The sequence below is a fragment of the Aquila chrysaetos genome, chromosome 21 (assembly GCF_900496995.4).
Source record: "Aquila chrysaetos chrysaetos chromosome 21, bAquChr1.4, whole genome shotgun sequence".
NCBI lineage: Eukaryota > Metazoa > Chordata > Aves > Accipitriformes > Accipitridae > Aquila > Aquila chrysaetos.
Genome location: NC_044024.1, coordinates 20,536,890 through 20,563,559, shown reverse-complemented (window position 1 = coordinate 20,563,559; position 26,670 = coordinate 20,536,890). Strand labels below are relative to the sequence as shown.

Below are 26,670 nucleotides of genomic sequence, written 5' to 3'. Positions count from 1 at the left end.
CATGCTTTTGTGTAAAGTGAAAGCGGATCACTTCACAGTTGCTACTAATAATCCCTACCTCTTGCTACCTTCTTTTAGCCCAGTAAGTGTGAAGAATGTCCCTTGCTTGGATTATCACTTGGAAGACAGGTATTTTGTTTTATACCCTGAAGTATCATCTATACTGAGGGTAATGAATTAAGCGGAATTTGGACATCATTAAGATTACAGGAAGGAATTCTCTCATGGAAACACATGAGAAACACCCTTTTATTGAAGAGATTTGAGTTTTCAGTGTGAAACCATAATGTGACAGGGAGAGACAGGGCAGTAATGTCTGATAGGTAGATGGATATCTGCAAAACTGCACTTGCAAGATTAGAAGTGCTTAATGAACAGAAAGATCTTAAAATATTTTGAATGCTGATGCATATGTAAGTCAGCACAAGTTGTTCTGAAATACTAGGACAAACTTTTATTATGTTGTTAAAATATGGAGATACTGAACATGCAGTGTAAATACAGTGCATTTATCTTCCTTTTGCAGACCCCTTGTTCAAAATCTCTCTGCTGTACAACCTGGGATTTTCCTGAGTTGGGCCAATTGCTTTGGTTTTGCAGTGAAAAGGTTTTGTAAACTTGTCTGAGCAATCAAGCACTTTAATTTTGTTACCTAAACAGGATCTTAGCCTGTGTTTTTGCAGGTGAAAGGATAAACTCACCCTGTAGGAAAGCCATTTTGTCAGCTATTTCAGGAGCTGCAATTTTGGAAAGAGGGGAAGCCATGTAATTTATTTTGGTTTGGGAGGTTAGAAACAATAGCACATGAAATTAAAGGTATTTCCGTTGTGTGATTCTCCAGTGAAAGAAAAAATAGTAATTCTTTACAAAATTTTATGTACCATCCACAAACATAGTTTACAGAGAACACTGCACACCTAAAAACACTTTGTAAGTACGGAATGGGAACATTCATTCGTATCTCTTCAATTCTTTACTGTTTTACAGATTCAGATACATACTGTGTGTTTCAAGATAAGAAGTATCGTGTAGGAGAAAGATGGCATCCTTACCTAGAACCCTATGGCCTTGTTTACTGCGTTAATTGTCTTTGCTCAGAGGTAGGACTGCTGAGTTATTGATCCTACAACTTCTTCTACATGCTTAATTGACTAGAATCCTTTATGTTGTATCTACAATTTGACAAAGCCCAAACCTGTTTTCACTAGTGGGTCCTGATCATGCTGCAGGAAATGGAGGCAGGTGATCCTAGTGAAGGGAAAACATTAACAGAGAAGGCCAATACTAGCAAAAAATGCTTGCATGGTGTAGACAAAACAGCTCCTTAACTAGCCAGAAGCTTTGTCAATGCTAAGCATTACATCTTGAATAATTGGACCCCACTACCTAAATATAATCCTTGCAGTTCCATCAATATGGAGGATTATGCTGAACCTGAATTTGGTAGTGTTTTGATCTATGTACAATGTCCGCATCTTCAGAGGAATTTCCACAGTCAAAGCATCTGCTGCCCTAAAGTGCTGAAGGAACAGGCTTGGATATCACTGTTTGTAAAAAATGTATGAAAGAAGAATGAGATGATGAAAAATGAGAAAAGTGTATGGAGAACAGAGAGAATTGGGTAGGACGTGAAAGGAGAGGTCCTTGGCTACCATCAGTTAATGCCTGGTAGGAAGATACAGCAGTCATAGATCCCCTAAGTATGTCAAATGCAGCTGGGGGGGGTCAGGAAAATGAGGGCAGAATATGTCCCTTGGAGTACTTCAGAATGACTAAAGAATAAGGGATCTTGATCACTAACACGAGGCACTCCAGATGCTGAGTTTTGTCTGCTGTATTTAATGCAGAATAAAGTTTTCTTGGCTATTTCCCTCCCTGCAAGTGTAAAATATTGGGCCCCCATGCAGCATTTGTTCTGAGGGATCTGCTACTACAATTTAGTGCAGAGATGCACAAACAGTAGTCCCACAAGCTTGGCTTTACCTCAGATGTGTGCAGCAGAATGCATCTGTAAGAGGAAAAAGCAATGTAGTAGGAAGAAAAGGAAAAGTCCCTGATTATAGCAAAAAGGAGTTTCCACTCACTTTAGCTGATCTATATGCAAAGTTGAAAACGCCCTCAGAGTCCATGTGTGGTAAAACACTCTAAATTGCTGGAAGGCTGTCTTGGGTGGGGATGAAATTCACTGGAAACCCTAGAGATCTGGATACAAATCATGGCTCAATGATTTTTAGGAAGATGTTAGTCTGGGGGGATGGGAAAGTGCATGGAATGCTCCCCTAGAGAACAGCACTGCTGTGATCCAGGCATACCCACGCACTGTGAGGCTCCAACAAATGAGTATATTTTACTTCTTTCCCTCGCACATGGGCACGGAAGAACAGAGTGACAGTTTAGGGCAACAAGGTTAGTAAAGAAGGAAACTCTGCTAATTATCAGTACATGCAGCTCAGAAGTGGTTCTGGACTCTACTTCCTTGTTTGCTCTGTTTTACCTTTGTTGTACTCTGAGGGTGCAAAATGTAACTTGGGGTTATTTCAGCAGTGAGGATGCTGAGGGATCTCTGGGATGTGACTCTTGTTGCCTGGAAGGAGGACTCCAAATAACAACTGCAGCATCCAGCCATTCATTTGAGCTTTGTCCTGTCCAAAAGAAATGTCCTCAGAACACTGACCTACAGTAAAAGCTCCAGAGCATCAGGAAACTCTCAATAATTTACAATTTTTAACAAAATTAAGGCTAGATAAAGCATTAGAAAACATGCCATGACATAGCACAAGCACAGACCTTAAACCAAATATTACAGCATAAAAAATGAAACTAAAGTGTGCTACTGACAGCCAATAAGAGAGACCTAAGTGTAACCCACCCATGATTCCCTGGCAATAAATCAGTTAGGCAAAGGGTATGTACAGACTGTGAAGCAGCAACCTACTCCCTCACACTGCAGAGAAAAGCAAAAAAAATCCCCAGGAATCTTCATCTCCAGTGTGGCCAAAATTTCTTTGCTGGCCTCAAACATCATGATCCATATGATCTCTGCACAAAACAAGTCATATCAGCCAGGCAACAGACTAAGATCTCTGATCCATCTCTAAACAACAGTCTGCCTGTCCATCCCCTCTAACGCATACGCTTCTGATCTTTAAGAAAAAGGCGAGACAAATTAACTAACTAAACAGAGGCCAAATTATTCAGCCTAGGATTTAAAAAAAAAAAAAAAGCCTTCCTGTTTTTGTGTGTATGTAGTATTGTATTTTTACAAGTTATAATTACATACTTAAACCAGAATAAAACTAAACATAATTCAGTGTTCTCACCCTGTTCCCCCTTTCTTTTACAACCCTTCCTCCCCCCACCCAGTACACAGTGGAGACTGTTGACTGTTACTGTCAGGTAAATTAGAGCACTCACAATTTGTCAGATCATTATTTTACTCTCAAATACAGCAGCTTTTTGCTTGTGTTCATAGTCAGGGGCTAAAGTGAATGCTCTCCACCCTTAGCACTGATAACACAGCTTGGGAAGAGGGATGCATTGTTACTCTTTGGGTATCTGATGCAGACATGCTAACTGTGGCCCTGGCTCACAGACGCCTACAGGAGCTTAAGTCCTATTCTAGTCAGTAGGGCTTGGCCTCCCAAATGTCACTGTGAATCTAAGCATAAGATCAGTCTTAGCAACCACAAGATCAGTTAGAATAGTTCTGTCCTGCTGCAAACACTGGAGTACTGCAGGCAGCACTGAGGAGCGAAGCAGGCCTGCAGAATTTTTATCACAGATGATCATGCACAGAAAGTAAACATTCACCTCAGGAGATTTCACAGGACTAATAATTAAAAAGGGAGTGAGGCCATGGAACAGGACAAGTAAGCAACATGGATGGAGCCAGGCCAGCAGACAGTGCCAGCCTTTCATCTACAGTAGTGCTTTACAGGCTCTCACCTGATGGTCTACTGGGCAAGGAGCTGTGCAGACCAGTGATAGTCCCTATCCCGCAAAGAGTCTACAGCCTAAAATTTGCTCCTCCTCTATAAAATCAGTATATTTAATTTCAATCATCATTGGAACCAGATGGTGATACCATTTTTAGTGTCTCTTTCTAAAGCAGACGCACAAATGTCGTTTGTGGGTAGTAGTGATCTAACAGTACGATTCCAGCCTGTGGTCTGCAGATATTTAGGAGTCAATGGATTATTTTGAAAGAGATGGCTAGAAAAGCCTATACATATGCTATCTAAGGAAGTCTGCGCCTCCACTGGAAACACTGCAGTGCTCCAGAAGGCATATGAAAGTGAAGTGGGTTTATTCCTGACACCACCTAAAACTACAGTCATGGCATAGTATCAGTGTTCATGCTAAAAGATCGTTCTTGCTATAAACACGAGCAACTCAGAGCTAAATTAGGAGGATGAATTATAGATGGGAAATGGGAATTTGAAATGGATGGTCTTTTCTGGTTACAGACACTGGAGAATGAAAATTCCCTGTTTTAATTATAAATCAAACTTAGATGTGGTCAAATAGAATATTCTGTTAACGACATGAATAATGAACACTATTCCCAAGACTTGCTCATATTCCTTAGAAAAATGGCTACTTACCAACTAGTGTTATTTGTCTACTGGGGAACCCATAAAATGAAAACAAAAGATTCTCCACAGTTTTCAGGAACAATTGCAGACACTATTGTCTCTTGTGGTCTTGAACTAACCCTCAGTAAGGGATATCTCAGAGACCTACCATTCATTATCTGTGTCTTAGTTTTGGAAATGCAATTCCTAAGCATAATCTGCTCAAAAGAAAAACACAAATTAAGATTGTTGCAATCCATTTTTAGGCAATTCCTCTGATTTTCAGGTTTGTATGGATTTCTGCTGCATTCTGACCTCCAGCATAAATTCAGAGACAGTGAAAGTAGTCTGGGCTTACCCTGGTGTGAGTGAAATCAGAATGTTGTAAAAAGGCTTTTTTTTTTTTTTTTTTTTTAAAAACACAGAAATTTCTAAGACAGGCCATTTCATTAAAGTATTGTATTATGTTCCACCTGCAGAATGGAAATGTACTGTGCAGCAGAATAAGATGCCCAAGTCTACACTGTCCTTCCCCTGTGCATGTACCACAGCTGTGCTGCCCACGATGCCCAGGTAATTCCTACTAATGACATACAGTCCTTTCTGAAATAGTTATTTAATACACTGAGTAACAGCAAAATTAAATGTCTGTGCTAGGAAACTTCTGTGAAGTAAACATCCTTCTATATCCATATAGGTCATGAGACACTTGTCCTACAGTAAGTTACAGTATTTCCTATAGTGGTTTCTTTTCAGGAAATCAGAAGTATAAATTTGGGAAGGGATCAGGTAAGCTACCAAGTCCAGTCCCCTACAATCCAGGCAGAAGGTAGCAGAAGTTTCACTGATGGGGTCCGTGGACCATCCGCTCCCCAATCCTTCCCTTATCTCTAAACTCCATCACAATAAAACCCCATCCCACAAACTTCCTAGGTTTCTGCTTTTGGTGCTTTTCGTAAGAGCAGGCTAAAATACATTGTTATTTGCAATGGTTCTCTGTTAACAAGCAATTCAAAATTGCTGTGGCAAATGTGCATTTGTATAGTATCACTGTACAACCAGTCTGGTAACATTTGCCTTTTATATCTCAAATCCAGGCATAGCTTCATAATTAGTAGAGACTGTTGTAAATCATAGAAGCAGTGCTGTAGAAGTTTATGACTATATAAATCCAATTGGATACTGTATAGTAAATTCCTCCAGACTGTACATTTATTATATGCTCATTATTAAGAGCCACTGTATGAAAGAGACTAAGCAGGATCTTTCACGAGGCTGTTACAACATTCCCGACATGGCCTAATGGCTGGTAGATTTGACTGGAGCTTTTCCCTAAATGTCTGTCTTAGTGGCACCCCTCATTTCCACTTATAAAAGAGTATTCATGCAGCATCATAGAAAGGGTTTTTATTTTACTTTCTCTAGAGAGTTTCATTGTCTGAGGAAAACAGCTGTTCCCTGACCAAAACCTGTGAGCAGGAGGCAATACGCAATGGTGGAGGGACATGAGTGCACAAGCAGTTTGCTGTTCAGCTGGGATTGGAGTGTGTTCATTGCACTTACTGGAGAATAAATGGCACCCACACGTCAATTTTTGGTAGGATTCATCTGTCCTGACAATTATATACATCTGTCTATCAGATGTGTATATCAATATGTGATCCAGGTATCTAGAATCCTTTTTTGGAGTGATGAAGAAGAAGCATTTCAAGTGCATAACTCATCTGATGCCATGGTGCCACTCTTTTTGTGTCCCAGGATGAGATTCATCCCATTCAACTTTAGATCCAACACTTTGGCATCTAGTTGATGGTAGAGTTTTACCTAGGATGGTCTAATACATAGGAAAGGAAGTTTGTAAGGTAGTATGCTTTATTTGACCAACTAGTACTGTTAGATTAAGTGGCAAGATGCTGGGAACATGAACCCCTTTTCTGTTTTCAGATCAAAAGGAGGACTGGTGTGCCGGTGTGCCCAAAACCTGGTCTATTTTTCCAACTAATCTAAACTTCAGTTGGCAAGGGAATCATCTAGATACCCTTTATAGCTGTTGGAAACATGCTGTCCCCAGAGGGTGATTCATCCTGTTAGCCAGAATGAGAAGAATTTTTCCCTGGGGATGCCTGCCTCTCTCCACTGATTATTGAGGGAGCACAGGCAAATAGCTTACGTTAGATGCTTACTTTTTTGACAGCTTAAGTTAAATCACAAAAATCCCACTCTCAGTATGTAATTGGCATTTGGGGTCAGGAACTTTTTCTTTTTTTTTTTTTTTAATATCTCTGTACAGTATTTAGTATAGAAACATAAAAATGCTTCTAGATTGACTGGTTTTGCTTCAAGTGCTCTTTGGCAGTGAACTGTTTGGCTTTTTTCTGTTCATGAGGCTGTAAATGTTGTGACACCTATCAAGATTTTAAAACATTCTACAGTGACCTACTAAGGAAGATGAAGGGCCCCTGTAAACTCTCAAGTCCTTATTACCAAATTAAGTTCTTGCTATTCACAGCCTTCAGCTAGAATTTTGTACTGTGTGTTTAAACTGATAAATCCAGAAAATTATCAGAATGAGCCTTTCCTGAATTGTGATCCATTATCTTCTCTTAACTGCTCCTAGAGTCTATCTATAGTCTATTTTCTACATAAGGTGGGCCATTAAATTGCTAGCTGGGCAGCATCTCATTAAAAATGAGAGTCTCACAAAGGTTTATTTTTTTGCCTAATTGAATCTGTAATTCAGACAGATCTGCACCAATGTTAGGCAAAAGAGGACCAGGAATCTGCTGTGATTTCAGGGGTTATTTGCATTCTGCTTTCTGCAGTGATTATGCACATTGTATTTGGTGCTCTATCTTCAGTGGTAATGTTTATGCCTGATCTGAATAGGAATCTCAAGCATTCTTGCACATTTTATGCCAGCTTTCCATTCCTGTGTGTATGGCATACAATGTCTTTTGTGCAGCATCCCATGATATGCAGGAAATTCACTTCTCTGGTTTCCCTGGTTATTTTTTAATGGAACGTGCCAGAGCTCTGGCCATTAGCCATCCATTCGAATTACTCTCATAAATGCTCATTATATTCTGTCACGTATGTTTCCCCTCAGTTTCTCAAGCTGCATTTCAGAAATGAGTAGTGCTAGTCACAGTGACTTTGGGCTCTTCCTCCTGCCTTTCTGCAGGCCTTGTAGAGTGTAACTGCCCAAATAACTGCCTCCTTATTTAATGAAGCAGAGGTAATGCCAGGAGGCAGCAACTTTCATTGGAAACTGAACTTCATAACTACCTAAGTGGAGGAGCTGTTGAAGGGATTCCTTTGAGAAAAGTTGGCACTGCTCTCCCCTTGGAATTAATGTCTCCTGCATCCATAGTGACACTGGACTTGCTGACACAAAGAGATGCAGTGTTTGTATCCTGTCTCCCTGGCACCAGCCACCATGAATCTTAAGTAGTTGTCAGACATATGTTATGAAGCATCTTCTACTTTTCACCAGTGGTTCAATCCTACCAGCTTCTATCAGAGATTCACTTCTTTTTTTTTTTTTTTTTTTTTGAAGCCCATTCTTTCTAGCATTGGCAAAATCCAGACCTTGTGTCTTACACAGAACTAGATATTCCTCCCTTTTGCAGCTCTGAAAAGTATTTTACAATCTGAATTAGATTCTTGTCATTACACATATGTGATCAAAAATACTAGGTTCACATTCATTGGGACTCTTTTTACACATTAGTGAGACCCAAAAGGACATCCCATGCTTCCAAGCTTGAATTCCGTCCCTCCACCTCACGATGCTCCAGGCATTGTCAGAGGAGAGGTGATTTACAGAGTCAGGGAGAGAATTCACCATGATTCTTAGAGCTGGAGCGGTTCTTGAGCTCAAGTGGACTTCAGACCTCCTGCCTCCTGTCATAAAAATAAACTTCATGTACAAGTTCTTCAAGCATTTAGCTGCAGCTGTCTTTTATGGCACTACTATGGACAGTGCCTTTATAAATGGAACATTTATTGTAGATCGTATCATTTCTACGTGGAATGATTGCAAATCAAAGCATTTAGAGTCTAGTTAAAGATCCAAAATTTTTGAGTACACTCTGGAATATGTAAATCTAAGATGGGAGAAGCTTACATCAGAAGCAAAAATGCACAATTGCAGGATTTAGAAGGGGTTTCCATATTCCACTTGCTGGTTTGATTTCTCAGCAGATAAGGCTGCACACTGATGTATGAATCAGCCTATCTGGCTCTAGTATTTTTAAGCTTGCAGCCCTGACTAAACACACTGGTTTCCAAGAACGTTCATGATTAGTAACACATTTAAGTTTAAGCTCCTTTGGTACTATGATTTTTCTGTATCAAATTCAAACCACTTTTCAGATGTACTTTTCATTGTTCTTTAGATATTGAAATAACAACAAAATGCCAAGTGGTACCTGTATACGTAGGTGGACTAAATACAAAGATGGATGAGATCAGGTGTCTCACAATTAGTGGTCTGAGAACATCACCTAAAAATAAATGAGGCTGTGTCTGCGCAATAGACTGCAGCACGACTTAGTAATACCTGTGTCTTTGAACTAGCTATTTTGGATCCTGGAAGCAGCCTAGTTAGGACAGTGCAGAACTCACTGCACTGCAAAACTCGCTTAAGAAGCAGGAAAAATGCACCTGCAATGAGCTCAGTGCTACCTTTTTTCAATTTCTTCCAGTAACTGAGCTAGTCCAGGTAGCACACTGCACTCTGTAGTGTAGATATTCTTAAAGACTCAGCCTTGCAAGGTGCTGAGTATGTACACCACCTGTTGACCTGATACACATCGTATATATAAACACAGAAGCATGTGTATAATACAATGCATCTTGCACTGAATTACTACCAAAATCTTCAACTTGGGCAGTTGGGAATGCTCTGGTGGAATGATTTTCTACTGCAGAATGCACATACAGTAAACTATTTGGTGAAGAGGTGTTGTGTTCTACCCAGCTCACACACCAAAGCTGCCAGGCTCTCAGTTCTAGTCTTCTTACCCTTCAATTCAGAAGAACCCAATCTATTTCACAAATATTTGTGGGATGGAGGAAGGCATATTGTGCCCAACTGTTCCATTCTCTGCACAATTCTTGTTGCTACCACCTACGCTTCTCATATCACTAAGTGAGAAACTCATGGCCCAGATTTCACTGAAGTTACAAGGAGTTTTAATTGCCTTAAATAAATGGGTGTGAGGCTTGAATAGGAAAGAGAAAAAAACACATGAATATGGTAATTCTAAGAGATGTTCACATGGTCTCTTACTGAGCAGATACTGTTTTCTATGCTGTTAGTAAAAGAACAGTTGTTACGTCCCATATAAAATGTACCTCTGTTGACTGATGCTACACTTCTGAAATTAAAGTCGGAAACACTTCATATCCTGAATTCCAGACTGAAAACAGACTATTATAGCAATACTCAAGATCAAGAATTTTTATGAGTAACCTGGCAAAGGGCATATCATCCTTCTAAATGTTGTGCCTGAACCAATATGCATGGTTCAAACACCTAAGTATTTAATGAGAATTTGGAGATGGATCCAGACTTCACATATGACTTGTGAAACTTTAGAACTCTCCACTGTCCAAAAGATCAGATCTTTGCCCTACCATGAAGGATCTTCAAGGTTCTCAACCCTGACAAGTTGCCAACACAGAAAACCTTTTCCCTTCTGTATGTTAATCTGTCCCTCTATTGCCTAAGTCCCCAGGCAGCAGAATTTCTTCATGAACTGTGCTGCCAGAACACCCACTTTCCATCTTACCTCGTAAAAATATTTGAGACTATCGATCATGCAGCAGTATAAACAATCTCTGAGCTCTCATATAATGGTGAAAGGATTACGGAAGAGGGCCACAGGGAGATTCTCATGAGAAGAATGATATGCAGATAGCATTTCTTTCTTTCATGATTCTTCTTCTGAAATTTGAATTTGACAGCAGCAAATATTATAGCTAGTGAACGTTGATACATACTGTATTTTGAGACAGTAATTAAAAAAAAAGGCATCTTACAAAGGTGCCTCCTAAAGGCCTCGATGTAGTCTGAGATGAAAACAACAGAGCAGTAACAGCTGTAATTTTATGAAAGACTTGATAAACTATGAAGAAATCTTATCAAATCCATCACCTGTGGAAAACAACACTACCCTGTAAGTGATTTTGGTAGTGAATTCTTAGTCCCCTACACACAGCAGCTGATGGCAGCACTGTGCTTGACACATGAAGGGCACTCCAACTAGCAGGGATTAAGGAACAGTAGAGGACAATCTCTGTAATTCACTGATTGAGAATGTTAAATCTTGGCAGAAATGTTCAGATGAAAAAAAATCTAGGGCAGCACAAGCATCAGTAAAGTTAGGTATTGAAAGTATAACATTATAATAACTGGGGTTCCCTTCACACACCTCTTTTGTAGCTATCAACAATTAGCATTGAAGGAGTTCAAACATCTGACCTACATGTCACCTACAAAGTCTAATCTATCAGTGACAGCATAGTGTACCGCATGTACAACTGAAAGTCCCTGGAAGTGTCTCCGTACAAACACAGTGCTAAAAGACATGAGGAAAAAGCAAACTCAGTATGCAGAAAGAGATTTCTGTACAATTACTTTTGGAATAAAGAGTGAGGAAACTTCAGGAATAATCAGCATTAACAAATGAACTGCAAAGCTTGAAAGTCCTACTGGTTTTATTCTTTGCTCATACAACATTATCCACACTTCTGGAAGCAGCTGAATTGTCTGAGAGATAATACAGAAAGCTAGACTCCTGAAAATCTTGATCATTTGAAACCATTATCCATGCTTGTCTGAACTGTTCGTCCAAAGAATAAAATCTATATATTCTGTAACTGATACATGGTATTTAACAAGTTCATAACCACCTTAGTAATGAGTCCTACGAGGATCGTCTTCCTAACACCAAGGAATAGATAGTTGGCACTTAAATAACAGTCTGTTGACGGAAATACGAGTTTGGAGCTACAGGCATATCTCAGATTTTAGAAAAACGTTCTCAGCATCCTGCCCACTTTGTCACCTGTCTGACATGAGCCTCAGTTCATGGAAGAAATTCTGCATACTCAGCTCCCCTTCATTGTTCACCTCCGCCCTTCCTTGTTACTTTACCTCAGCATCTGAATCTCTTGAGACCTTTAATCCATGCTGTTGCACTGCCTGCAGGCCCAGTAGCTATGCCTTCACTGCCCACCTCTGCACTTTCCAGGTAATGAAAAAGAAATTAAAAATAACCTGTGACCCAAGCTCTCGGCAGCCACAGTACAGGAGACTGTGGAATAGGTATGCCAATATACACAGCAGCTAACAGTAATAACTGGAGAACTACTTATTATTATCTATTGATAAGAGCAAATTTCAATTTTTTCCAGTCCACATTTGGTTCCTGTGGAGGTACCATAGAATTACAGAGGCGTGCTTGTTTATGGTTACTCCACATATACAAACAAGGTAGATATTTGTATCTGGAATATGAAAGACTCACAGAATGTTACACAGCACCAGAGATTAGTGAGATGCTCTGTTTTTTGTATAGTCCCAACAATGGGTAGCTGTCAGATAGTTCAAATATATTGTTTATTTGGAAGTAAAGTTGATTTGGAAATATAACGATATAGGAATTCTTGGGAGATGTCTAATTTTTTCCTACTGACGTGCGCTCAGATAATTCAGTTTGTTTTGTGATCTGCATTTGTTACTAGCTTCACAAGGAATGTTTGCTATCACAGCCAGACTGTGGTTATCGCTTGTTTCCATTCTGCTTTTATGACCATAAAAAAAATTTCAAACAATATATCTGTAAATCAGCATCCAAAATGCACTGAAAAAATATGTATCTTCCCACATGGGTGACAGAATTAGAACTTCCATTCTTTGGACTGACGTGATAGGATAGGCTGCTCAGAATTTTTCCAAGATAACTTCCAAGAGCTTCAAAGACGCTTCAGAGAGGATTCAAAATGCACCAAAGCTTCATTTAATTTGTTTCCTTGGCTGGAAGAATGATTGGTAGATTCATATAATAGTTCAACCTTAGAGCAGGAATTAAAATGGAGCAACCTAGAAAGTGTTTTATGACTCCTTCAGAGTTTTGCTGGGCAATTTTTTATGCCACTATAAAAGAAAACACAGGAAATTAAGCTGCAGAATATATATTAAAATAATGTGAAGAGCTTGACTTTAGCTCTAGAAAGCTAAAAAACAACCAACAGCCTTTTGAATGTTTAAACTGAAACTACATCTTTGGCTTGAATCTGTATGAAAGTTCATACTGTCTAGATAAGGTGCTACTAGTTCCTTCAAGCAGTGAGTTTCATACACTTTCTACCGTCTGACCATATTAAAGACTAGCTGTTGCGATTAACTCTGAATTACCTTGGAGTTTTTAGAGCTTAACCTGGTCCTTGAAGTTATTTTAATGTAAAGCATTTTGTGGCTTAATATCTTTGACACCTGCACCTCTGAGGGGCACATATGGATTTTGTTTAGAGCTTGTGTTTGCAGTTTTTGGATAATGCACAACTTTTCAATCCAAATTTATTGTCAGCCTCAGCCACTGCTTTAAAAACAACATTGTTGCACTGTTTTTGTTGTTTTTTAAAGGGACCTTCACACATCATCTATGTTTCTTTAAATCATGGATTTATAATAAGTTGGATTGTGATGCATGGCTGACGGAAAAGGCTAAATGCAGATGGACTGAGAGTTGATCCACAGTATACTGTAGTCAATCAACAGATTTCTATTAGCTTTGATAGTTTTTGGACTCAGCCTTCTATGAAAACAGATGCAGTTATTGACTGTGATATAGTCCCCTCTCTAGAAATGCTAAGGAGTATGGTAGAAATATGAGACAGAAGATGAAAGAGGAAACTGCCTTTACGCTGTACCACACAGAGTAGGTGTTTGGGCCAGGTTCCAAATCTATTTAGTTCAATGCACTTCAGATCAGACCTTGAGGTGACACATTCATGTAGAGTGGAAACAAAAGTAGAGGGAAGAAATTAAACAAAGGAATTTTTAATAGGAAAGAAATCCATTTGCTCTCTTATGCTGTGCTATAATCCCCCAAGGACCTCCAGCCACAAAGGTTATTTAAAATAATACTAGGTGATCCCTAGAAGATAACCTTGCACTGAAACAGTGTAATAGGTTTTCTCTATCTGAGGTTCCTGTATTCTCATGAGATGATGAATCAGGATTTAATTCTGGTGACGAAGTAGCTCTAGAATATTTGTGTTTTACCCTTTTTGACATGGTAGTAGTAAAAACATTTATCCTTTCAGCAGCTGGAGGTTTTGACCTCGCAACAGCCAGTTTGCAATAGCAGTTTGTCCCACTACGTGCTGATGGCACTCGGGGCTCAGTTTAGTCGTCCAGCCCTGAAGCTGCACTAGGAGCAGGTCAGGAATACGTAGTAACTGAGTTGATGGAGCTGACAGGTTTCCTGCCTTTCTGAGGCAAATGTAAGAGACCTCCACAGATACTGAGGAAAGTTTGGTAAATTTCTGGAAAAAACAGAGCATGCGTTATCCAGGGTCACCTTGACACTTGTGTTCCACAATGTCCCTTGCTGCCTATAATACAGAGATTCCCTGTCTTCTCTGTTTTCTTTATCCCCTCTGCATTTGGCCCCTCTCACCAAGTAGCCCCAGCATAGCACACTCGTGCTGAGGTGGCCAAAATATGATCACAGAACATCTCCTGCACTGAAGGCCTTTTTGGAAAAGTGAATCACAGTGGCAGAATGAGGAAATCCAGATTCCCAGCTATATGATTCTTTGCACTGGCCCTTCTGGTACAGATAGATCAGAAGATAAGCATTAATTGGATCTCCGGGTACAAAGCAAACCTACTGCTGTCACTGTACCTTAGTTTCATGGAACTGCAGGAAAATAGGCAAGTGATCTGTGTTACATAAAAGCACTGCTATTTGTGCATGAAATGCTCTGCATAAACACGGAAGACTATTATTTATGTGATCTTTTTCCCATATAAACATGAGAATCTTTTTTTAAAGGATATTTAAAAAAATACAGTTTGGTTTGAACATAGAGCATCAGGGTTAGTTCAATCAACAGAGTTGTTCCAGATTTATTCAACATAACTATGTTCAAAATCTTGCTGACTGTCACTCTCCTAGCAAGCTGCATAATCTCTTTCTACAGGATGCTTCCCTCACCTCTTTAAGTCTTAGGCTGCTCTGGTTTGAATTTGTAAGGATCAGATTATCAACACATATTTACTCCTCTTTCAAATATGTGTCTCATACTGAGTAGCTGTTTCTTATATATAATAACCATATTCCATTGGTTTATGTATAGTAGAGGGAAGAGCCTAACACACGAGGATTTCTGCCTGGAGGCAGGCTTCTTTATCTTCTACTTGGAATGTTACTAGCACTTAGATTTTTCCAGGACTGGGAAGAGCTTTGGCTGAACCCCTTGGAACACAGACACCAAGGCAGCAGGGGTCAAAGGACTCATTGCTGCTTTTTCAGAACCCTGATTCCTTAGGTGAAAGGAGGCTAGTTCAGATATTGTTCATCAGAGCAGTTCCACAACTGCTCACATCTATACCTGCTTATCTAGCTGTCAAAATAGCTGTTCCAGCAACAGAAGGAGGCACATACCATTTTAAAGCTGGAGAGAGGAGTTTAGCCCAGGTCCCCTTGCAAAGCGAATTTTGAAGCGATTAGATTTACTTGCTTTGTGTTTCTCTCCTGTACATCAGGGTGACAGAGAATTCAAACATGTTCCAACTGGCTGTGCAGTCAAAACTAACTATAAGAGTAAACTGCAGTCACTCACTCTGGGCCTGCTTCAGTAAGATGCCAGACTGAAGTCTGTATTTTGCAGTCAGTAGGAGCTGCAAAGGAGCTTCAGATTCTCAAGTATTGTACATGTCCTTGATGACACAGAAGGGTAAGTAATGTGAGTTAGTAGGCAGCAAACATGCACAACTACAAAGGAGAGTCCAAACCTGCTGCCTTCCAATGTGATACTAATATATCACTTGCTGTGGCTTTCCCCATATACCAATGACACAGAGCATTACTAGGGTACATCATCAAGAATGAAGCACACCACTACATTTGTCAGGACCTTCTTTCTAGTTCAGTTTCTCCTGCATGAGGTGCAAAAGCATTACCTGCTAAAGGGAAATGTTTTGAACCAAAGCACAGCTCATGTGCTTTGAATTAATTTTCAATATTGCTGCCCCAAAATTGAAATTAAACCACTACACCTTTTTTACTTAAGAGTCCTAGTCCCCAGAATTATTCACTGAGGAGTACTTCCTTCCAGAAATCATTCCCTGGCTTCACTGGGACCCACCTGAAAGAAATGGACTAATCTATACTGTGGTGTAAAAGATGCTCTTCACCACATGTAAGGTGGGACCTTAGGGTGTATTGTTACCCTTAAAGTTTTAAAGATTCTGCACTAGGAATTAAAAAAAAAAAAAAAAAAAAAGCACTAGTCAGCCCATTGTCATGGGTGTTTGGCAGAAAAAAACAAGAACTGTTTTTGCTGCTGCCAGTCCCAGCTCCACTTTCAGATAAAAGCTCAAAAGTTGGAGTGGGAGGCACAGTTCCTACTCTGCATGTGTCTGGCTCAGGATACAGCTATTGCTATGAATGATAGTACTCAGACTAGCTAATTTGGGGAAGTCTCGTCCCATACACAAACACAAAGTGAATTCCATTCTAAGACAGATGCACAACTCCTGTGGGTGACAGCCTGGTTCATGTTAAAAACACATTTCAGTGGTGGAGGAAAATACAGCGTTTTTTACATTGTGGTTGGCCTTTGGCAACTGCAGCCTGCATTCTGGGAGCAGCTGAAGAAAGCTAGAGAGGTGACAAGGTGTGTAACACAAAGGAAGCTTCCAACATCTTATCTGCAACTCTCTCCTCCCTGCATTTTATGCTTCCAGCTCCTAGCATGAATTGCAGTCAGTGCAAGTTAGCATTTTATTCGACATCGCTGCCTGGATTTCTTTCAACCCACTTTGTAAATTGCAACTCCACCTGCAGGTTTTTATCCAGAAATGTAATTTTCTGCACATGAATAAGTTATCCCATTACTGTTATTCCTGACTACTTCAGTTGGTATTTTGGGGCCTCCTAGAATTAATCCTTCACATTGGAACCTGAAGCCCATTGTGTTAGCCTTTAACATTGCTATGAAAAACACCAGTAAAAAGACTCAGTAAGCAAGAATCATCCCTGTATCTCTCTACTGACTGATGTGTAAGTTACCCTAGAGAATGATTTTGCTTGTAGGGAAAAGACCTGGACTCCATGAAGGAGGAGAATTAAGAATATTTTTTTTAAGAAAGAGACCTAGGCGTATGTGCAACTCCTACCCAAGCAGTTTTCCAAAAACAGATGTCAAGTCATCAAAGTGCTGTCCACTTGTGTTGGACAGTGTGTGTACCTAAGCTGATTAAGGTTTCATAAAATCTTCAATAAGCAAAACAGGGAGAATTACTCTCATACTTTAGTCATGTTCCCCTTTGGCATTAGAAATGGTCACGGTCTGCACATTTCCAAGAATTGTGTTTTAATTTGACCTTCATAATTGCTCTTTATGTGTTGCTTCTGAATAGTTAACCTGCAATTCTTATGCCAGTTTTAAATGTCAAGGCAAGTAATACGGCCTTACATGATGTTATGTTACAACTTGGGGTGACCTGATTTCTGTACAGAAGCAGCATGTGAGATGACCAGTTAGCTGGTGACCAAAGACAGTTTCCTGCACCACGATACAGCCTAGAAAACTTTGAAGTACCTGTTGCAACTAAACTGACACTCCCAACTGTGTTCAGTAAGTAGCAAAACTCGCTGGGAATACAAGCGAATATGCTGGAGAGTGGTCAACGCAAACAGTTGTCCCAGAGTTATAGCAGAATTCAATTGCATGTCTAGTAAACAGGGTTCCAGAACAAATCCTCAGTCTCTTGGTCTGTACATGCTTATGCTCTGTGTTGATTCAGAAAACGTTTCATAAAATCCTCTCTGGATTCAAATTCATAATCTATCACCTGTCTACTTACAAAAGACCAGAGAGACTTATCTGCAGAACAGTTCCCAGTATGGTAAGTTTCTTAAGGCATTAGACCTCCTGATTAATTTCATATTGTTTAGCACTTGATTGTTTTTATAAGGGTGGTTAATAAAACAGACAAACTGCAAAAACCAAGCCAGGCTGAGCGCCTAGCATTTCTGCTTGATGTTAAAAGCCCATCTTTTTCAGCAAATGACACTAGGTGATTCTGAATGTTGCAGTTTAAAAATAGTTTCTAAGTCAGCAAGCCAAGAGTCTGTAGGATTTTTAAAAAATGATCTTTGCCAGATGTTCTGATACTAAAATAAGCAATAGTGAGAGTGAAAGTTAAGTACTAACAAGAATGGCCAGAATATTGTACAAGAAAGTATCTCATAGAGATGCAATAAAAACCCACAAACCCTTACTGAGGTGCTGTGCAGGGTCCTAACAGACCCTGCTGAGGGGTATGCAGCAGCATGAACGTTGCCTACACACCTTCCTTGTCTAATCTGTACAGTCTCCATTTTGGGAGTACACTTGGTTACCACTTCAACCTATTATTACTGGTTGCAGATCAGTAAAACTCAGCACAGTGACTTTCAGAAACCCAAGATGCTTGGTCTCGTTGTCCACAATGGCAAAGACCACCCAAAAGCAACTGATTTTCTTGTCTTGAAAGTCAGATGTCACATCATACTGATTATCGTGCCATGACTGTACTGATTCTGAGGTGGTTTTGACAGTTTTGTTAGTGCCCTAAAATTGTTTGTTAGTGGTTGTACCTGTGCTTCCTGACTATCCAGAAGGATCCAAGGTGAAAACTTAATTGACTGTAGTAAGGCCTGGATCCTAAAGCCCTTCCTCAATTAAGTCACCCCACATTTCCCAAAAAGCTAGTTTGCTCATAGCAAGTTACTGCTTCTCACTCTCTGCACATAAATACTTCTACAGAAGTTACTACTGTTTCAAACACCAGGAACTGCCCATGGAATTTGTCTAAGCTATTCAAGGGATTAGTTGCAGATAGCTGATGCTCTTCTGCTCCATATCCAAGTAAGGGTAAAGCATCTCAGGACAAAGCTTTTACAATCCAGGAAGGAACAGAGTTGTAAACAGAAAAAGCTAAAAGATGGTGTTTCCAAAACTGACTGTGATCCATGTGACACAGCATCTGTTTCTCCCAGGAGATGGAAAGCTCCAGAAGCCAGGAAGCCCTGGTCTGTGTACATAGTATGGCTGCCCTCAAACCTGGGCCTTTGGAAGCCTCAAGTCATGGGCAGACCATCAGGAACCCAGGCAGCTTTCCACGAAAAATCTGTGATTGGAGTAGATTCCACTGAACCAGAAAATTTCCATAAAATGTCTGTGGTTTATCAAATTAATACCTAACTCTGTTTTGCCAGACTATCAGGAAAGCATTAGTGCTGCACTTCACACTAAGTTACTAACCCTTCATGGAAAACTTTTTGCCATACTGTTTCTTCACATGCCCTGTCAAATGGACTATAGTTCATGGAATATGTGAACTATACCTACATGCAGTTCTAGTTCATCGTGAATTTTTATATCAGGCTGTACTACAGATCTGAATTGATACAAATCTTGTTTGTATAGATCAGCATTTCATCCTAGTACAAGCATCTATCTCAAACATAATCTTAAAAGCAGCATTCAAGCAAGCACCTAGGCTGAATCCTGAAGGAAACCTTTCTATTGGGTTCATTGAGGCCAGGATTAACCTTGTGCGTATTGTACGCCAGTGAAAAACAGCCTAGGTACACAACAGAAGGTGGACAGAATCCAATGTTCGGAAGAGAGGAATGCTTGGATATAAGAATTCAAGCATAGCCACCATAGTCTCCAATTGCTTTTAAAAAAATAATTGTTTTGAAGCTAATCCACTTTTGATACAGTTGTATTCTGCTGCCTGCTCGTAAAACCTGAAAGATTTCTTCAGCCAGGTTCAACCTTTAAAGCTACTTACAGGGTAAGTTCAAATCCACAGCAAGTCACATGAAGCCTAGGTTGCATGTCTTAGCCCCCTGCCATTACCCAATGCTAATGTTGGGGATAAATCAGTGCTATCCATACTGCTATTTAATGGTCTTATGTTGATCCCACTAAAATCGCAGGCAAATGTAAGCATGCCTGTCAACTTCTATATTGGAGTCTGAGCCCTTAGAGAATAAATGCCAACCACAGAAACAAAGATACTTCCTTTTCAATTGATGCTATAACATCTTTACCCTGTATGTTTTATATTGCTTCCACTGACATGCTGTGAATGCCAGAAAGAAAAGCTCAGATTGAACCCAGTTAATTAAAAGGATTCACACAGATGGTTTGCCTGGTACTTTACAGAGGCAGCTAATTAAAGCAATGTTAGTCAGCACCATTAAAATGCCAGATAAGGCTTTGGGAACAATCCTGATTAGGAAGGAAGGTTTACAAATAGAGCTTTGAGCAATGCAGTATATTTGCAGTTAATTAATCTAAGTCTAACATACCTTAACTAAGGCACAGAATAATGCATGCTGATATAAATATTAATGCCAAGATTTTTCAGAGTTCGAACCTGGTGCTTATTAAAACAATCCACAATGACTCTAATTTCACATTCTACAGGAGAATATGATATCATGAGGGAGTCTGAACTCTTAATTAGCCATGATTTAAAGAGCACTAGAAAAGAAACCGAGGCAAGTCCTGGTTGTAGAAAGTCAGTCACACACTAGCAAAGACAGAGAGAGAAGCTGCACCAGACAGAAATTATATTTAGACATGCAGTATAAACAAGGCTTCCTTGCAGTTTTAGACAGATGCTGTATTTGGAGATGATCAGTTGCGCTCTCCAATATGCTGTCTCCGATACATGACCGTATATATTTTTTTGCAATAACAGTAATGTGGTCTTGATCTGAAAACAACTTCTGAGCCTTATTTTATGCAACCAAATAGGCCCATTCACTTAATGTGCTAAAAGATAATCAATATGCACAGGTATGTGCAAACTGATTTTTCTTATAATTATTTCATCAAATAAGACTTCAAAATAGCAATAGAATTTCATCCCGTATTCCAAAGATAGGCAGATGTACATGTGTTTTGGGCTGCATGCTGTGATTTAGCTGTTATAGGCCTAACTTCTATGATCAACTTAAAAGAAATATAGATGAAAACAACTACCTACTGCAACTCTCCACTGTCATTTTCCAAGCAATAAAAATGTCACCATCTTCCTTCCCTTGTTTAGAAGCCACAGTTTAAAGGCATTTGGTGATTTCATAATGATCTGAGCAATGTGGCATACACCAAGGTAAACCTGCAGTAAAATTTACTCTCTTCATCCAATACTCTGAAGAGTCACGATGAGTCATTCAAGTATTGGTCTTCGCAAATGTCAGACCACAAGCCAAACACTACTTTTGGACAGGCATCCCACATGGGCACAGCAATGTCCTGCAGAAGCTGCTGGAACAGGGCCTCATATCCAGACAAGAACCATCTGTATTCTCCTTTCATTTCCATTTCTTTCCAGTTCTACTGCTCTTCCAGTTGCCTAGGGGGCAAGGGGATAACTAATGGTTTGGCAATCTCTCTGCTTTCTATGAGATGACTCTTGGAAAGCCCAAGAAACGATGGTGATGTAAGTCTCTTGAAGAGAAATTAAATGTCAGGCAAGGAACCCTAAATGGCTAACTTCTCCTGCCATTCTCCTGCAGAATGTTCTTTGCTGACCCACTAGACTCTCAAATACTGTAGTACATGTATGTTCCACAGCCAGATTTGACATTTGCCATTCAAAATATTATTAACATTTGATGGACCAATGTAACTAGCTCTGTTCTTTTATGGAACACTCTAAATGTCAGTGTTTGATGCCAGTGCATGCCAGCAGAAAACTGCTTTTTCAGTTGAGCTCCCAGCTGAAAAAATGTGCATTCTGTGGTGGCACAGTTTCACAAAAAAGTCCCCCGGGTTTATCTGATAGATAATGAAAGGGGCTACAGCAAAACCTGAATTTTCAGGTCAGGTTTCTTTTACATGAAAGCCCAAACCCACTGAATGAAATTTCAGCTGCATTCCTAGAAATTTGCAGTGATTCAGGCTCCAGAGAACAAACACTCCACTGTTACTTCCATAGAGCTCTTGTTCAAAATATCTTTTCCCATGCTGAGATGCTAAATTCATGCGAATGTAAATATATAGTGCCAGATTCACTACCCAATAGGTATCAAGTGACTTACATTTCATAGGTAAAGTATAATCCCTTTGCACAGTTTGTTAACTGCTAATAGTTAAACAATCTAGGGGATGTTTTAACATAAGGTATGGATAGCTTAATGTCTCAGAAGAAAATTTAACCCATGTGGTGCAGAACTTGATATGATCTTGAGTTGAAACAGGAGGTTTCAGGGTTGAATTGACGCTGCCATCTTGTGCACTTTGTCATATGCAGTGAGTTCTGCAAACAAAATGCACTCATTTGCACATCTGACATTGAAATGCATGTCAGAGAAAAATCACCTTCTGGGTGGCTTTTGAAGTCTGCCTTTGACAAGTTTTGCCCATTTTAAAAACAACAACAGCAACGAATTGTGAAGGCCACTAGGAACAAACACTTGCATAGTACATAGTTTTCTCTTGACACAGTTCCATCATTAGTATCACTGCTCCTCTGCCAGAAGATTTGTGCCTGTGGATGGCATGGAATCATGCATGCCCTATGGCACAACGTGCTAACCTGCAACTAAGTCTTCTATGGGTTACAACACTACAAATCATTAATAAAATGTTACCAGTACTAAGAAGGGGGAAACTATGCTAGAACACTGCTATTGATAGTGGGATTCTGTATGTATACAGGACCTACCTAATGCTTTCTTTGTTAAAGCATGAAAAAGCCATGTAAATATAACAAGTGGGCACATAACTGCACCCATCTATCCTGATACCAAATGCTACAGCAGACAGAGCAAGAGAAAATACAGCAGCATGAGACATGGCCGTCAGTGCTGGCATTGCAGTTGATCATCAACATCCTAAGATTAACTGGGACAGTCAACTCAAAGCGTGAATTGTTAAAGTTCAGCAAAATAGCAGCATGAGAATATCACTTATACTTTGTAGCATGACAAAACTTGTCCTTTTATAATAAAGATAAATGAGGGAGAAGGGAAGCTTTTCCTCCCCTGTATTTGTGATATTGCAAGTTGTCAAGAACATTTGCATGAAGTGTTCCTTTCCCATTGCTTCCAGAAGACTCCCTTTTCTCAGTAAGCAGCAAAATCACCGGGAAATCCTGTGAATACAATGGCACCACCTACCATCATGGCGAAATGTTTGTGGCAGAAGGGCTTTTCCAAAACAGGCAAGCAAACCAGTGTGCCCAGTGCAGCTGCTCAGTAAGTAACATGATTTGACAGAGCCCTGCTCTATGCTTCATTTCTCCTTTTTAGAAGACATGACACTGAAATATAAGCAATACGTAGCAAAGGCTGCAAATTAAGAATCAATGCTGAAACTCATGAGAGTCCTCAGAGCCAGTCTGCAGCACTTGGTAAATGCCAGGCTACCTCTTACTCAAACCCAGTGGACAAAGCTTACCCTGTCAAGCATCTGCCATAAGTGAGCACACAGTGCAGAGGCAGCAGGTAAAAGATTGCTACTTGGCATATATAGAATATTTCACTTCAGCCTGACTGGAAAATATATCACTAAGCCACTGACTGAATTCATTTGGACTAAGCTGTAAGTAAAGAGCCCCACAGGCTGGGAGTGGACAGCTCTGTAAACTGGCACTGGGCCACAGAGCCATTCCTGAGATGTCACCAGTCACCAATTCAAATCTAGTATACTGGAGCAGTCACCCAGTGACTCTTCAGAACCAGTGTCTGAACCAAAACATCCCTCTCAATCCAACCAGCTCTTCAGTATCAAGTATTGGCAACTCTGGACCTCCTCTGATCAAATCATCATCATATTCTACATTAACTACCAATTTAACAGGCCAAGTACTGAACAGAGTTTATGACATTTAGTTACTGCTAAGCTATTCCTCCAGTTCAATGGTAAGACACAACTGAGGGAGAGCAGGGGTGAGAATTTACACTGGGTGATTTTAGTACCAACAATGTCAGGTACATTTTCAGCCTACAATAATTGCAGTTCTTCTACCCACCCACTTTTACCTCTTCCTTTTTTGCCCTGTTTTATTAAAGAAAGGGACCTTCCTCTGTGCAACAACAAATTTTCAAAAGCTATTCAGACTTTTCATTGGTCTAATATTCTGCTTTTGCATACTAGAGTGGCATTTATGTAAACACACGTACTAGATTTAAGCATGTCCATAAAAAACGCCTATACAGTACCAGAAGAATCAATGACTCCTCCTAAATTCTCCTTGTGTTTTACTGGCAGGAAGGAAATGTGTACTGTGGGTTGAAGACTTGTCCCAAATTAACTTGCTCTTTCCCAGTTTCTGTTCCGGAGTCCTGCTGTCCAGTGTGCAGAGGTAAGTTCCAGTACCATCACAGAAGGACAGGCTCTGAATTTACTCCTTCCCCTGTCAGAGCCCTGTCTGTGCACCAGCACTGCCACTTAATGACACTGTCTGCAAGTTTCCCATGTACTTACAATGTTGGGAAATTAAACCTCAAATTCCAGCAGGGTTACTTTGCTGCTTTTGTTTTCCTAAGTTGAAACAAGGAGAGAGTGCACTGATGATAAAGCTGCATCCCCGTAACAAGGTAAATCAAGGCTCCAAATGATGTATTGAAATAGCTACCATTGCTCTGGGTAGAAAAGCTTTGCAATAAAAGAGGAGCTTCTATCTGACAGGTTACCAGACCTGCTCAAATTACGCAAGACACAAGAATTTCAATTCAGAGGGTAAGGCCTATTACTCCAGTTTAAATTAGGTGTCAATCTGTACTTGGGTGACTTCAGTATTTTACTAGCAATTGCATTTTAGATCTTGTACACACAGGGAACTTGACCGTAGGAGCCTTCCCAGCCTTTCTGAATGTCTAAACGTAAACGCCTGTCTAAATGTCTGGAAATTTCTAAATGTATTTTATCTCACTATTAGTATTGTGGCACTTGAATCACCACTTCTAGGATATTTAAGTACCTATGGCCAGTTCTCAAAGATGCAGATAAGCACCTAAAGGTACCTGTGGTTTTCAGAAGTACCACTCTAATGAGATCAGTGATGCCAGGCTGGTTTGAAAAACTCTCCTGCTTGCACCTTTGTGCAGCTATATCCTTTTGAGATGCTGCTTGTGTGAACTTAGTACTATTGCATAGTAAAAATAAGGAGTGTTATATTGTCGGTTGTATAATTTTGCCTATGATGCTACAGTTGTGAAACACACACGAGCATAGTCCCACAGCCCCTGTCCTAAGGAGTTTACTCAGTACACATGCTGGACCAAAAGCTCTGAGCAGTGAAGGCGCTGAGCCAAAAAGAGGGTACTTCAGAGTGCATCAGTGCTTAATAATGCAGCATGATGCAGGGATAGTACAGCACGCTTTGAAGGAACAAGTTCTTGGACAGAAGCTGTGTAGTCATGTCAGTGCAGCAAGCTGTCTGAGCTACTTAACCTGAGGAGATGCAGTGGTAATTAACTTAAGTGTGGCACCAGGTAGGACCTGAACTAATCTATCGGCAGAGCAATGCTGAGTGCTGCCTAAATACATCAGCTCAGTCAGAGCAAGGATGAGGAACTCTATGCAGTACTCCTTTGCATGGAGATTGTTCCTCATTCTTTGCTGCTCTGCCATGTTACTCCACAGTATCTTTATAAATCTTGAAACATTTTGCCAGGCGAACTGCTTATAAAGCTTTCTGATCTCAAGCATGCAAGGTGATAGTGCTGGCTTCCCAGAGTGAAATTTAGCGATATACTGTTTTAAATGTAATACATTGACAGTTAAAGTAAATCCTTGCTAATCATCTGATTCCTGGCATCTGTACCCTTATAGTTATTTGAGCTGTATTTGAAACCAACCTCTTCCAGTTACAAAAATCAAACTGACTTTCAAAGTATGAAGTATCAGCCATAGCTATGCTGTAAACTAGCCTTATGCTGGAGAAATCAGTCACTTCAGCCAGAGGGAGTCACTAATGAGAACCAAGTTCATTAGAACTGCCATATGAGAGGTGAGATTAAATTGGATTATGCAGTAGAGATGACCTCCACTGATGCAGGGGTTTTTTAATGTATTCCACTGTCTATTGCTCTTATTTTAAAATGTTAAAGTGATCATTTATCTCATAATCAACTTTGTCCTTTTCAATATGGCATAAGCTGTTTTATCTCCCCTCTGTGATTCTGATGAAATGCAAACCTAAACAAAATGTTTGCATCAAGATATAGCACAGCCTATGGGGAGGAAACTGAGAGTCGGTTTCTGCTCCCTGCATGGCCAAATATATTAACATAATACATTAAAATTTGCTGATTTTCCTATTCACTCCTCTACTACTGACTAGAGAAGGCTCCAAGCACTATGGTTCAGATGCTGATTTATGTCAGGATCCAACTTCCCCTTAAAGGGAAAGTTCTCATAAACTGCAGAGAGGATAAAATGCTAATACATGGTATGCACTAAGGTAGTGGATCCACAATGAATCTGATTGAGTTAAATCTGGATGAGTTAACTCCAGAACTGGAGGCACACCTGCATCAGCACCATGACTTTCCCAAGCCAGTATCACACACTACTACTGCTGCAGCAGCTATCCTGCTTTGAGGACCCAAGCCCATGATCTGTGCCATTAATGTAAGGCTCCTGATGTGGTGGTACTGCTCTGCATTCCAGTGTAATGCTTGGCGCATCTAGAGCTAGGCTTTGAGCCACTAGCAAAGCAGTCTTATCTGTACCTGCATCTGAATTCCAAGGCTGGGATAAATTCCAAGCTCAGCTCCACACTAAATGATTTCTCCTGTTCTTGTACAAGTTTTCCAAGAATCAGGTATCAGTTCAAGTT

The 26,670-nt window shown here is 40.0% G+C and overlaps 1 protein-coding gene across 5 annotated transcripts in view; it reads left to right on the top strand.

Moving 5' to 3' along the window:
• The window catches only part of CHRDL1 (chordin like 1), a 45,225-nt gene that overhangs the window by 4,608 nt on the left and 13,947 nt on the right, over positions 1–26,670 (top strand). For 4 of the 5 annotated variants that reach the window (XR_003920808.2, XM_029996401.2, XM_029996399.2 and 1 more), the window contains exons 3-6: positions 988–1,100; positions 5,054–5,147; positions 22,935–23,080; positions 24,096–24,189. Coding sequence is in view for 4 of the 5 variants with exons in the window: in XM_029996401.2 (XP_029852261.1) it covers positions 988–1,100; positions 5,054–5,147; positions 22,935–23,080; positions 24,096–24,189 (447 nt within the window). In the remaining variant the exon portion in view is untranslated. The remainder of the gene's footprint in view (positions 1–987; positions 1,101–5,053; positions 5,148–22,934; positions 23,081–24,095; positions 24,190–26,670) is intronic. The other variant, XM_029996400.2, reaches the window with a different exon arrangement.